This window comes from Lissotriton helveticus, chromosome 3_1 (genome assembly GCF_964261635.1).
Source record: "Lissotriton helveticus chromosome 3_1, aLisHel1.1, whole genome shotgun sequence".
Classification (NCBI taxonomy): domain Eukaryota; kingdom Metazoa; phylum Chordata; class Amphibia; order Caudata; family Salamandridae; genus Lissotriton; species Lissotriton helveticus.
In genome coordinates, this window is record NC_136061.1 from 1,186,164,599 (window position 1) to 1,186,177,904 (window position 13,306).

At 39.6% G+C, this 13,306-nt stretch overlaps 1 protein-coding gene across 1 annotated transcript in view; it reads right to left on the bottom strand.

The window, feature by feature from the left end:
- The window catches only part of ATP12A (ATPase H+/K+ transporting non-gastric alpha2 subunit), a 127,169-nt gene that overhangs the window by 17,859 nt on the left and 96,004 nt on the right, over nucleotides 1-13,306 (bottom strand). Inside the window, exons 13-18 of the mRNA XM_078681821.1 lie at nucleotides 10,923-11,098; nucleotides 8,080-8,216; nucleotides 7,458-7,608; nucleotides 3,506-3,674; nucleotides 2,743-2,897; nucleotides 2,515-2,638 (exon numbers count right to left, since the gene is read on the bottom strand). Coding sequence (XP_078537947.1) covers nucleotides 2,515-2,638; nucleotides 2,743-2,897; nucleotides 3,506-3,674; nucleotides 7,458-7,608; nucleotides 8,080-8,216; nucleotides 10,923-11,098 — 912 coding nt within the window. The remainder of the gene's footprint in view (nucleotides 1-2,514; nucleotides 2,639-2,742; nucleotides 2,898-3,505; nucleotides 3,675-7,457; nucleotides 7,609-8,079; nucleotides 8,217-10,922; nucleotides 11,099-13,306) is intronic.

The following is a 13,306-nucleotide window of genomic DNA, read 5'->3' on the forward strand; positions in this document are numbered from 1 at the left end:
ACTCAGGTTATACTAACCCACTTTGTATGCATTGAGGAATATTTAAATAGTTTATCGTGAGGTTGATACCCTCTAAATAATAGCCTGCTTGATAATATTCTGAATGCCTTAGAAAGCTGCAGAGCTCACCCAGTGGCAGCTACTCCATAAAAGGGTTTGGGCTCCGCCCTATTTTTTTCCCAGCTGAGTTTAACATGCAAATATGTGATGCTGTAGCACCCACGTGGAATGTGAATTTGCAACATAAATCCGTGAGGCAAGACTGACAGGCCTAGGGTGCTTCACCATGCATTTGGAGGGCACCCAGTTGTACAGACCTCACGATCCATTTTGAAGGCAAATTGGGACCACCTGATCCTATTTAAAATCAAATGGGACTATTGGTTACACTTTTAAATTCAATCCTGGGAGCTGGACTGAAAAGCCCCATAAAACAGCAGGGGGGGTAGCTACACCTTTTGCCACTTGTGGCAGTCCTTGCTTTGGCAGCCGTGGATTCCGGGGGAGGAGGGGGGTGGCTGACCATTCCACAAGTAAGAGCGGGAGGACTAGGAGGCCGCCGCACCCACCTGGTGCCTTTGGGGCGGACCAACCTCCCGCCCTTCCTTATTGAACCACTGCAAAACAGTGTTGTCTGGCCAAATCACTCTCCTGCTTTAAGGTTTAAACCAGTGAAGCCACTGTGTTGGACAAGGCTGCATCCCTGAGATAAAGGTTGTGTGCTTGGGTCTCTTGCATCACAACACTTTTGTACACGCATCCGCACAGGTGCCAGTCTTGCACTGCACTGTGAACTGCACGTGTTTCTTGTGCGCTCTGAGGTATATCATTTGGTAACCTCGATTACGATTTAACGCATAAAAGTAAAGATTAAGATTCCTTAAGTGCCAGTAGATTTGCTAATAATGCTAACTGATGTCCCGCCTACCTGCAGTAATAAGAAGCAGGCGAGGTTTAACCTGATGTGTCTGTATTATTGGAACATTTCTGTTGGTCTTTGACATACTTTTAAAAATGTCCAGGCAGATCTGGATATTACTATAAGGCAATACACCATCTCGGGGTATTAAATGTTCTGACATGAAGTAAAGCGTTGGTCTATTTGCAAAATGAAATGCATAAAATGTAAATAAATTCATTGACATAGTACTCAGTCAGCTCAGACAAACAGAAATAAAGTGGCAAGTTTTCTAGATAAATCAGTTGATGACGGGTCTTTCATTTGCCTTTTGTTTTTTATCAAATCAAATCAAATCCTGTGCATTGATAAATATTCTTGTTGGCCCTGTTGATAATGTCATTGCTACATTCATGGGGAAATAAATGAGAATGCATCTACTGATTGTACAGAACAGACACCTACTCTTACTCTTACACTGTTCAATGTGAATCAGTTGGTAAGAAGAAATGCTAGTTATGAGCACTGAATCTCGAGTCCATGTGCTTGCAAATATTTGTTCTAAATGTATCTGTCTGCCTTATTTTGTTGTAAGATGCAGTTTTTGTTGAAAGTTTATATTTTTCACATGCCATCAGCAAAGATGTTTAGTGCGAGTTATGGTGTGCATTGCAAATCATAAACCATATACTCAGATCCACAGAGTAGAATATTCATCATGACTCACTCCAAGCTTCCGCTCTTGTGGTCCCTCCACACACTCAACAATGCAAATAAATAACACATTATACCATGCGTATCTGCACATATACTATGGGCTTTATTTATGAGGCCTTGCGTCAGTTTGGCACTTCCGATGCGTCACTTTTTTGTGACGCATCGGCGGCGTAAAACATGCCTCCTGTTGCGCACTATTTACAAAGTGATGCATCTAAGCAGATGCGTCACTTTGTAAACCCCTGCGCTACATTATACCTGTGTCAGGTATCATGTATGCAGGGGGGCATTCCCCCTCAAAAAGCCTCGTAGAAGTGACGCGTCACTTCTAGGACGCCGTTGCATCAAAATCTTGCGCCTGCCTCACAGCAGGCGTGAGACTGACGCAGGCCCTTTCACATGGGACTTGCCCCATGTGAAAGGACGCATTGCTGGAGTTGCGTCACTTTTGTAACACTCCAGCAATGCGTCACTTTTGGGCTTACAGATATGTCAGAAATACTGACGTATCTGTAACTCCTCGCGACATGATGCGTCATACATTAAATATGACACATCAGATATGTCGCAAGGAGTGTGCACTGAGAAGTGACGCATCGCTGCTTTCACGCAGCGATGGATCATTTCTCATAAATGAGGCCCCATATATTTAAATATCTAACTTAGATTTTCAAGAGTTGTACGAGAACTTGCATTCAACCATAACCATTAAAATGGAAGATTCCACCACGTTGTTATTTTCTGCAAGACCTTCAGAGTGTAGCTTTCGGAACTTTAGTGTCTAAGCACTTTACGGTCACAAAACAGTCTGTTGCTTTGTGGCATGGTTATGGTAGTTATTATGGTGTCCATTGCATTTGTAGTGTGCCCACAGAAAAGGGACGGGGAACTTTACTTACCAATCTGTACATAGGCATAGAGAGCAAGCTCCTTGTTGACCAGTCGATCTACGTTTTTGCGACGTGGCTTTCTGTTCATTATGTCACGTTCCGCTTTCTCATATGCAAAGGAAACCGAAGGAATCTGAAAAGGTAAGAAGGGGCTCAGTGCGAATTCTAGAATGAGGATATGTCCGATATCAGACACGTATCACTGAGATCCCGATAGTACCATAGCCAACTACTTACAATGTCAGTACCCAAGTCAATGAACAGGATAGTGATTGTGCCTATGGGTAAAGGCACGCTGGCAATGATGTAGATCAGGAAAGGGCAGAGTTCAGCAATATTCTTGGTCAGGGTGTAGCCGATGGATTTCTTAATGTTGTCAAAAATTAGACGACCTGTGATGGAATAGAGGAGCTCTGAATCCCTTGGATATGGACATCATTCAACAATATGAAAGAGGTTCAAGCAAGTAGAATAGCATGACCTTACGAAAAAAGGTAGCTTAGATGTGCAAGCATAGAGAAGTGCAAGGCAAGCATTAATGACTCTGCTCAGTCGGTATAAGGATAAAGACAAAAAGGGCCTAGAGGGTAAGCATGGATGATAAATGCAGGTACGAAGACAGATGAGCAAGACCTAGAGATGGGCATTTGCTTCAGTGCTCTACGAGTGCAAGAAGGCAGACAGATAGAACATATGGGATAGTTATAATATTTGAGCATGAGTAAAGTGGCAATTACCAGAATGAAGTCAGGATCCCAATGTAATTGTAGTATATTTGGTAAGGCTTTGTGACGGTATAATTTTAGCTGTCTAAGGGGAATAGCTAAAGCAATTGGCAGGAAATACATATTAGAACATGGAATGAGACTGGAAGCAGTTCCTTAATGGCCTCTCCATGTGAGCCTTCTGGGTACAATGACACAATGGTGCATGTGGTGTGTCCTACAGAACCTACCAGCACAGAAAAATAAAAGGTAATATCGCCCATGCCACCACCTACCTTCTTCCACTCCGATTACAATGGAGGCAAAGTTGTCATCCAACAGAATCATATCTGCGGCATTCTTTGCTGCATCCGATCCCGCTATGCCCATTGCAATCCCAATATCTGCTTTCTTTAAAGCTGGGGAGTCATTGACACCATCACCGGTCACTGCCACAACTGCATTCTGAAAGAGAACACGAGTGATGGTTGAAAGAGAAAGTAAGAACAAGTCTGGATGAATTACATGATTAGGTTTCAGTCTTTCGAGGAAAGGTTCCATGTTGTTAGTGGATTGAAACACCTTGAGCACTGTCACAGTGCTCTACTGATATGACCAGGGCCACCGTAATTATGACATTCTTCAGCAGTCACTGCTTCTTTTCCCATGATTATAGTTTTGCCGAATTTGCCACATAATCCATCACCTGCTGCATAATCTTCAGATTTTTACCAAAAAAAAGTTTCTAGCTAAAACTGATCAAAAGTACCTGAAAAAGTGTTGAGCTTACTGCATGCTGTGGTAGGCTCATTGCAAAGGTTAACTAGTTACCCTTCACTTGCTTATTTCTATTTTTGTTTGTTAAACTGGCATTAATGAAGTGACATTTTTGCCTAGACAGCAACTAACGAAGTAATACAATCAAAAAATGTTATACATTATGCCGCATAATTTTCCTTTTCTTGCCGCATAATTTAGTGAACCCTGCAGCATAATTTGGTGCTCCACGTCCACTTAATACCAGTGCAGTGGCCCTTAATATGACTAACTAATTAAATACGTTTCAAGATACTTTATTAATGTAAGATGTGTTATAAACCATGAAGAACAATATATCTGTGAATCTGCATTATGTATAAGTAGACAATACTAAGAAAATATTTAGAAATGTCAATAAACACAAATGTACATGCATGCCAAAGAATGTCTTGGAGCAAAATACAGCATAGTGAGAAACAGCAGTACTACTCATAGAATGGTAGCACATGACAACAAATAAAATATGAAGCCCTACACACGTGTCTGAGCATGGGAGCCTAGATCTGAATTGAAGCCTGTTATGCAGACTGCACCAGTGACTAAAAACACAGCGCACGCAAACCAAAACTAAAATGCTTTACCTAAAGTCGAGGCTTACTGTGGCAGTAACTTAAGGCCCCATTAGAATGGCGGGCGGAAAAGGGTTCAATATGGTGGCGGTGTCTGTTAGACACAGCCGGCCATATTACCATGGGTGCGAAAATGGATGTATGACGGTACAACGCGTGCTTTTACAACGCGTACCGTTACCACGCAGGTTTTACAACGCAAGTCGTTACAACGACTTGCGTTGGGGGGCGCTGGATAGTGGAATAGTTTAATTTACTATTCCAACTCCAGTCCCCGTGGATAGTAGGGAAGGTGTTGGATAGTAAATTAAACTATTCCCTATCCTACAGCGCCCTCCAGCGCAAGTCGTTGTAACGACTTGCGTTGTAAAACCTGCGTGGTAATGGTACCGCGTTGTAAAAGTTTTGTCGTAAAGGATGTTTCCCGCGGAAACATGCCTCTCAGTGGTGGCATTGCAGCCACGGAAAGGCATGCACAGTTTACTTGCGGGGCCCGTTGTGGGCCCGCAGAGACTCTGGGGGGTGGCGGGTGCACATGGGGTACCCATGGTACCCCCCTGCATTTCAATATACAACATGCTTTCAGCACCGCCCTCCGCAATGTTTCAAATGCGCGATGCGACAGCCAGTGTGGCGCATGCATCCTAATAGAGGGTGCGGGACCGCCGCTAGAATTGCAGGCGGTCCCGATTCCCGGGGGTTTGGCGGGCGGACAAAGTCCGCCCGCCATACTAATGACCCCCTTTATGTAGAGATGTGGGTGCAAGTCACAGACTCATGCCACCGCTTTGGTCAGTAACCCCATTTTATAAAACAGTGCATCGCAAAGGGGTTGGCAATGTATCTTGTACAGTTTTAGTGCTCTCTTGGGTTCTAGGTGAATTGAGACCGGAATATTTGCTTATACTGTATCTAAATGTGGGCTCAGTAACCAAAACTTAAATAATAAAAGTGTCCACGTGTAATGAGGACATATATTAGCCTATGTAATTATATACCACAAAAAAAGCTTATTTACAGGGATGTTAAGGTGAGACCTTAAATAGGTTACCAGTAAATATAATAAAAAATAAATATATAAACTGAAACCATATTGATAGTACTCTGACTAATGTTCCTATCAACATTTATTTGGCCTGGCATGGGTGGATTTTGGCAGCAGAAATTTAACGTTGTGAATATTTAGAAGTGTAATGCTCATTGAGTGAAATGGCACAAAATAGACTGTGGCGCATGCTTTATTAGGAATCTGTATGAGGGGCGTGACAGAGAAAGTGGGTTGATGCCGCAAATGTACTGTGGGGAAGCTAGTAAGGTAAGAAAGAATGAAAGGATTAAGGTACAATAACAAACATTGAGCTGTGGAATCAATATTTGTTCACCTGCACCTCTCAAAGTTCACCATATTTGCCGGCTAATGGGTTCATTCCTCTCCTCCAAAAGTCTTGGAACTTTGAAGCTATATAAGCTTAATTTTGCCATACACAACTACTGTTAGGAAACGTAAAGGGTTCCAAAATTACAGTATTCAGTTTCAAAATTACAGTATTCATTATATTCTTCACCAGTCATTATCATCAAGAGACCTTTATTCGTTTTTTAAATAACCCTAACAGAACACAATACATTCATTGCAGCACTACGTCAATACATTGTCAATATTATAGGCTAATAACTGTATCACATTCCCCCCTACTATTAGCACGCATTGCCTTCAGACCAATCAGCCTTCCATTGAATGGGAGGCTGATCAGTCGAAAGGAATGCAATTCATCTTTACTTGACAATTCCTTTGAGAAGGTGGGCAGTGTGATCTCATTAGGTAGGCAAGTTCAAAGAAACATTTTCTGACAAAGTAGCACATGTTCCTGTATAACAACTTCATGTGGTACAATTTCTTTGAAACCATGACAACCGGTTGACAAACGGTCAAATACTTCCCACTGAACACATAGCTATGCAAGAGATTCAAATCACTTGACATTCTTTCTAGCAAAATCATCTCAAGCATGTAGAGGAGCTCACAGCACTAATCACATATAACAGCTGGTGACTCTCAAGTAAATATGGAGTTTGTCTAATAATAATGGCCAGCAGAATAAGAGAAAGAGATGTGCAAATATGTATTTAGTGAAATATATAGTTTATAGGTAAAAGAAGAAGCCAGTAGTATGAGGAACTGTTATGGTTCATTTCTGAAGACCACTTTCTACCATTGGCTGTCAGTGTTTTTCACAGTATACAGTTTTTTCACATACTTCCAAGTTTACCATTACCAGACAGAATGCAAGTGCTATTATGACGATAGGTATTGGTCTTGACTCACAAACTGCACTTTGTGGTATGTTTTGTAGTGCTACAAATCAAATTACAAAATGTCCTATAAAGTGTACATTTTGCCTTAAACATGTGGAGTTCTCCACCCCGATCGCAGAGTCTGTGCACATGCAAGCATATATTTTTGTAGGAAATGTTGAAGGGACACAAAGAGAGTGGGTGAGAAATGAGGCAGATTTAACACTAAAGGGCATGGAATTAGGGAAGAATATGAAGGGCTTTGTGAGGGTCAGGAAGGGATTTAGGGAGGGACGTCGCCCAACCATACAATAGCAAGCTAATTGCATTACTTTGGGTGTGGGCACACGTAACTTACACTTTTTTTAGTAACTTTACACTCACAGAGTTTGTGACTAACGAAAGTAGTACATTTACTACAAAGTGTAAACTTACTCAAAAGTGTTACTTAACTATGTGAATCAGGCCTATTGTGTGCTGATTCTGCTTCTCTATTTTAGGAACCCAAGTTCTCTTTTTTGAGCTCTGGGTGTATGATTCTGATGTAAAAGGCAATCTTACTTACCAATCTCTGGCATCCCTCCACTATAATAAGTTTTTGTTGTGGGGAGGTTCGAGCAAAGACAATTTCAGAGTGGTTGGCCAAGATGTCGTCTAGTTGGTCCAGTGACATATCCTTCAGGTCTCCTCCATTTACAACTGCAGCTTTTGCATCTCTATGAGAACCAGGGAAATAGACAGGAGAAATGTAAGAGCCTGCATATTTATCTGCAGCCACCCAAGGCTGTTTGGAAGAGGGAAATGCAGGATAACATGTGTGTGATTTGGGCTTTGAGGGGCTGACAGGCAGAAGAGAAAATTGGCTAGAAATGGTAAGGAGTGTTGTTAACAGGAAGAAATAGTGGTAGAGGTAATAGGGGTTTCTTTCAGAATTGGGGATAGTTTCTTGACTACACTACTTTGCAGTGAGTGCAGTGAGTGACAGGCTGTAAGGAAAAGCAATGGACAGAGTTGTAAAGACAAAGCAAGAGAATCAACTATCTAATTTAAATAAGGTGAAAGTTAGAGAGAAGGGAAGTATAGAGAGGGAAAGGCTTGGATTGGGAATGGGCAACATGAGAAGAGGAAAAACGCATGATGCACTGTCAGATGAGCATTATTGACATACATAAAGAATTTACACTTACCTTTTATTCACTTGATCAACAGAAATGTTTAGACGAGTGGCAATATCCTCCACAGTTTCATTGCCTGCTGAAATGATTCCAACACTCTTAGCAATAGCTTTTGCAGTGATTGGATGATCCCCAGTGACCATAATAACCTTTAAAGAGAAAGTTGGATATATCACATTTCCTGCATCCCCGAGTTATATAATTCTGAAACCCTCACAAAAGAAACACAACTTAATTGCTCACAAACCATCAGACATAAAACTGACAAACTGTGTTTGTAAGGGGTAAGGAAAGCAGGATAGAAACTCATTATAAGAATGCAAGAACACCAGGGACATGCAGTGAGAAGCACTTAACTGCTCACATTATTAGCAGTGATAAGAATTTGGCTAACAGAATTGCTGTATCTGGATACATGACCATTAATCATACGAGCCAGGGTCTCCATTTAATTATCATCAATCTCATTTCTCCACTCAGAGCCAAATTATTAGACTTCATTGCAAGCTTTCCAATAAATTGGTCACTTTCATCCTGGTATTTTCCCTGCTTTTTTGCTGGCAGGCAGTTTTTGACAATATAAGTAATGTTATCACTGTGAGGAAACTAAATGTACTATGCTCTTTGGTCAAGGTATGTAAACACACCACATAATACAGTGAAACCATATTGGTTTTATTGGTTTCAGTCATGCTTTTTGCCTATGCCCTACTTGGAATTTGCACATGGTTTTGGTTTATACCAATTTAGTATTCTCTCCCTCCATTTTTGTGAACTACCCCCTTTCAATTCTGCTGTTAACAAAGACCTCAAATATCTTCTTTTACAGGGATATCCTCATGGTCACATTTGTCTGTCACCGATTTCTTCTATACTTCAATTACTTCTCTTTTAATTTTTCTATTTCATTTCACTTTAGGAACTGCCATCTTATTTTCAAACCGCTGATTTATTTCCACAAATGTTAGTGATTATTTATTTTGTAAACTTTGATAATTGTATTTTTACTATATGTTTGTGATTTTAGTTTCAATATTTATTGTGTTCCTGTATAATTTTACTAACCAGCTGTTATTATTTGCTTTTTGGTGTAACTTAATGGTAATCTAGATTTGAGGGACTGATGTATTGAATTATTAAATCAATGCCAGAAAGAAAATGCAAGAATGTACTCGACAAAGTTCATATTTGGTTAACCATGAGGACAATTGAAAGGCATTACTGCAGGACCTACGTTTCATGAATGATATGCTCTATCCTGTCTATTAAGTGTGACTTCTCAATGCCAAATTCTCATCAATTTAAATATGAATAGCGAATGGGAGGAATAAAGACTCGAAACAGTGCAGTATAAAATCAGAGAGAACAAGCAATTCATGCGTTTTGAACTGACCTGCAACATTTAATAATTGCAGTCTGCTATCTCATTTAGTGCAGCAAGAGCATATTGACAACTGTTTTATACCATGAAGCAGTACTTTGAAACGTAAATTCTAGCTTTAGATAGTAATAAGGAGGGTCTAGATCCAGGCAAAACGTTAGTACCCAAGTACCCAAAACCGAAATCATGGGAAAGGTTTACACTGTCTTTATTTCCCTCTGTACCATTTACAACATAAATCTCATTCTGGCCTTTCCCCTTGACTATTCTTGTGTGTGTTATAATTCAGATGCTAGTGGACATGAGCTAATTTCAGAAGGAAGCACATAACATACAGTAGTAAAATCCAGGCAATTCCACCTACAGTGCAAAAGAGTACAATTCACACATAATTAAATAACTTAGAATGAGTTAGACACTGAAGGCCTTAGAGTTTGGCAGATGGGGTACTCCATAACAAACCTGCAAAATGTCAGTTTAACGTATTACCAGTACATTACCTCCTTTGGCATTTGTAATTTGACGGAGGAGGTATTCTACACGATTTGACATCGTATCCCATCTGCCAAAATCTAAATAAGGTCCTTGTTGCCAAAGTTATTTCAACTCTTGATACATTTGAAAAGAATTCTCAAATGCTATTTCAGCCAGACACTAATTACTTAACACAGACATAAGTCATTGAAGTTTTTACAAAAGTGAACCGTTTTGCAACACTTTGGGTACACGCAAGGTACAATAGTGGCATCTATGTAGGATCAAAACATTTAAAGGATTCATAGAAACAGGAATGTGCAGACCTTTATGCACACAAATAAAATCTCCAACTGTGGAAAATCTGAAAGCATCACAGACTAATGTAGTCATAGATTTAGGGCGAGCAGGCACTATTCCCTGTGGACACACAAGGGTGGGCCAGAGCAAAAGTAATAAACACACTCGCAATGTTTTTCACAACAAATCTGCATTCCTACTTTTAGTGTAAACAAAGTTTTTGGATAAGTGTGCTAAGCTGGAGTTAAAACAGCCAAAACAGACACACATTTTAGTTGGCTATTTAGGTTCTACTTGGAAAAATATAATCGAGGTTGAGAGAAGAATAAAAAAAGAGTTAGATGTGCAAAAGCACATGTATCAATACTCACTCCTGGATTGTCTGATGAGCAAACATTCCACAGGAATGAGTATAGGACACTAGAAGCATGAACTGGCCTACAGGGGTTTTTTGTGAAGCCTCTAAAAGTTTGAAAACTTTGAAATTCGTAGGAGGAAGTGTGCAAAGCAGAGATTTCTAACTTGTTTTATATTCTTGTGAATTAGCAAGACAGTCGTTATCTCTCAAACACATGATTATTAGTGAAAACATTACATTTGTAGATGTAGAATGTATGGAATACTAAAACAGTTGGCTATGAATGGGTAATCGATCCTCAAAAACTGTCAGTGCTCTCAACAATACTTAAACATGTCTTACCTTGATTCCCGCACTTCGGCATTTGGTGATAGCATCTGGGACAGTGGAACGTGGTGGATCAATCATCGACATGAGCCCAACAAAGCAAAGGTCAGAGGTTGGAAAGTTCATGCTGTCTGTATCGAATGGGTAGGTGTCTGGAAACTCATCCTCAGGCAAAAAATATTGGCAGAAACCTTGGGGCGAAAAAAGAGAGAACTAGCTAATTAATGTTGGACTTGGAGAAGAGGAAAATAAAGGTGAAAAAGGTAGAATACATTTTAAAAAAGAAGGCACACATAGTGGTTCAGTTGGATGGATATTGGTAGACAAGGATAAATATTGTACTCAATTACAAGTAAAATATGCCAATAAATTTAACTTGTCTAGAAGCAGAGTAATGCAACGCTGACCGACATCTAATTTTCAGATTATCCAAATGGGACAAAATGTACATGTTCTACATCTGAATATGAATGATGTAAATGGTCTGTGGTTTTCTGAAAACTGATCATGGATACGGCCTTCATGATCCAAAACTGGAAACACCTGTCTTAGTCTATCATTTATTTCTCATTGGAACATATTCTTTAGCCTTCCCTACACAATTCATAGGAATGAACATCAGGAAAATATTAGTTTAGTTGATACATGTGTTGAGTTTATGTCAGGGGCAGGGCCTTGGGAGAAGATCCAGAGTCAACGATTGTATGTAAAATATTAGGAGACAAAGTAGATAACAAAAAATAAAGGTAAAAAACTAAAGATAAAAAGGTCACAGCTGTTCACAAGTCACATTTTTACCGCAATATTTGTGAAGTGTACATAAACATATTTCAAACCTTCAACTAACCACTAATTGTTGATACTTTCTTAACCATAACCCTAACTTTTTTTTGCACTTGCATCAGGTTGTCTGCTTGAGCCACACTTCTCCCTGGCCTTCTACTTACCACATCCCTGGCATCATGACCTACACTTTTAATTCTCTAACTGTAACCGTAACCCTAACCAAATCCCTAAAAGTAATCTAACGTTATCTCCCACTCTTACACCATTAATTATCCCAACCCTAATCAGAAAACCTTATCTTACATCATCCTATTCTTAACCAACCACTAAAATAAATTCAACCCCATCTTTGACACTTGCCATCATCATGACCCTAACTCTTTTATCTTCCCAAATACTAACATTTTACATCATCCTTCATTCCTTGCTGCCCCATATTCCAACCCTAACCCCTGCCTTCTTCACTGCTTCTCTACAGTTTTTTGTTTATTACATTTTTTATGTAGTGTCATTTTAAGCCTTTCTAATTTTTGTTTCTACTTTTTTGGTTATCCTATGTGCTTATTTTGATTTGTTTACTGAAACTCAAGATAGTTTAACAGAATATGGGACACTACAGTGGCTATAGTTAAAGAAATAGAACACAAAGCGTGAACCTAATTCTTTGTTGGATATGAACCTATATATTATGAGGGTGCAGATTTAAAATGTGCAAGTTTTCTTCTTTTTTAAAAAGTTTTATTAAGATTTGTTTTATTTTAAGAATTTCTAAAGTGCAACATACAACTAGAATTTGTTTTCTTGTTGCTGAAAAGACAATGACATGGTGCACGGATCAAATGAAATTGCAATACTATAGACAAATTATTATCTCAGATTGAAAGACTTAGGAAATAGCCGAGAATTTAAAACTTTTCAAAATTTTAGTATGTTGGATTCAAAATGTATAAAAAAGTAGGGAATTCCAATATCTGGTAGCCGCCAAAGAGAGGGCTATTCTCCCAGCAGTTTTTCAGCACAACCATGGCACTTTGGGGGCTTGGCTTCGATGCAGAAGTAAGATGGCAGTGGACTGCTGAGCTCCATCGCATTCACTGAGTTTTATTAGCCTTTCTTTGCCATGCTAGGTACCTCTCAATGAGAATTTCGGCTCCCTGATTTCCCTGCACCTCTGATACTCAAGGGCAACCATCGGAGGTGCTGTGACTGCGATTTTCCTCCACACATGCAAGCAGCTGGCATTTCCTCAGTGCGCCGCGAGAGTCCTTGGTCCCTGCGCTCTACAGCTTTACTTGGTAACCATCATCCTCTTCCAAATATGTCTTTATTGGTATGATTTCTCTGTAGTCCTGCCTCATTTTATCTTCACTATGCACAAATGGATTTTTCCTAATATTGTGGTAATAGTGAATGGCGCTATTTTTATTCTTTAATAATGCAACCACATGTATATTGCCTTGTTTGTTTTTTAATGCAACTGGCACCTTTAAACACGGGAGACATAGTGAAAGAGTGTTTTATTGATATATTCTTCTTTATAATTCTTAATATATCAATACATGTTTTTCAAGTAATGACTTGAATATTGCCCTTTCAAATTATTCACACCATCG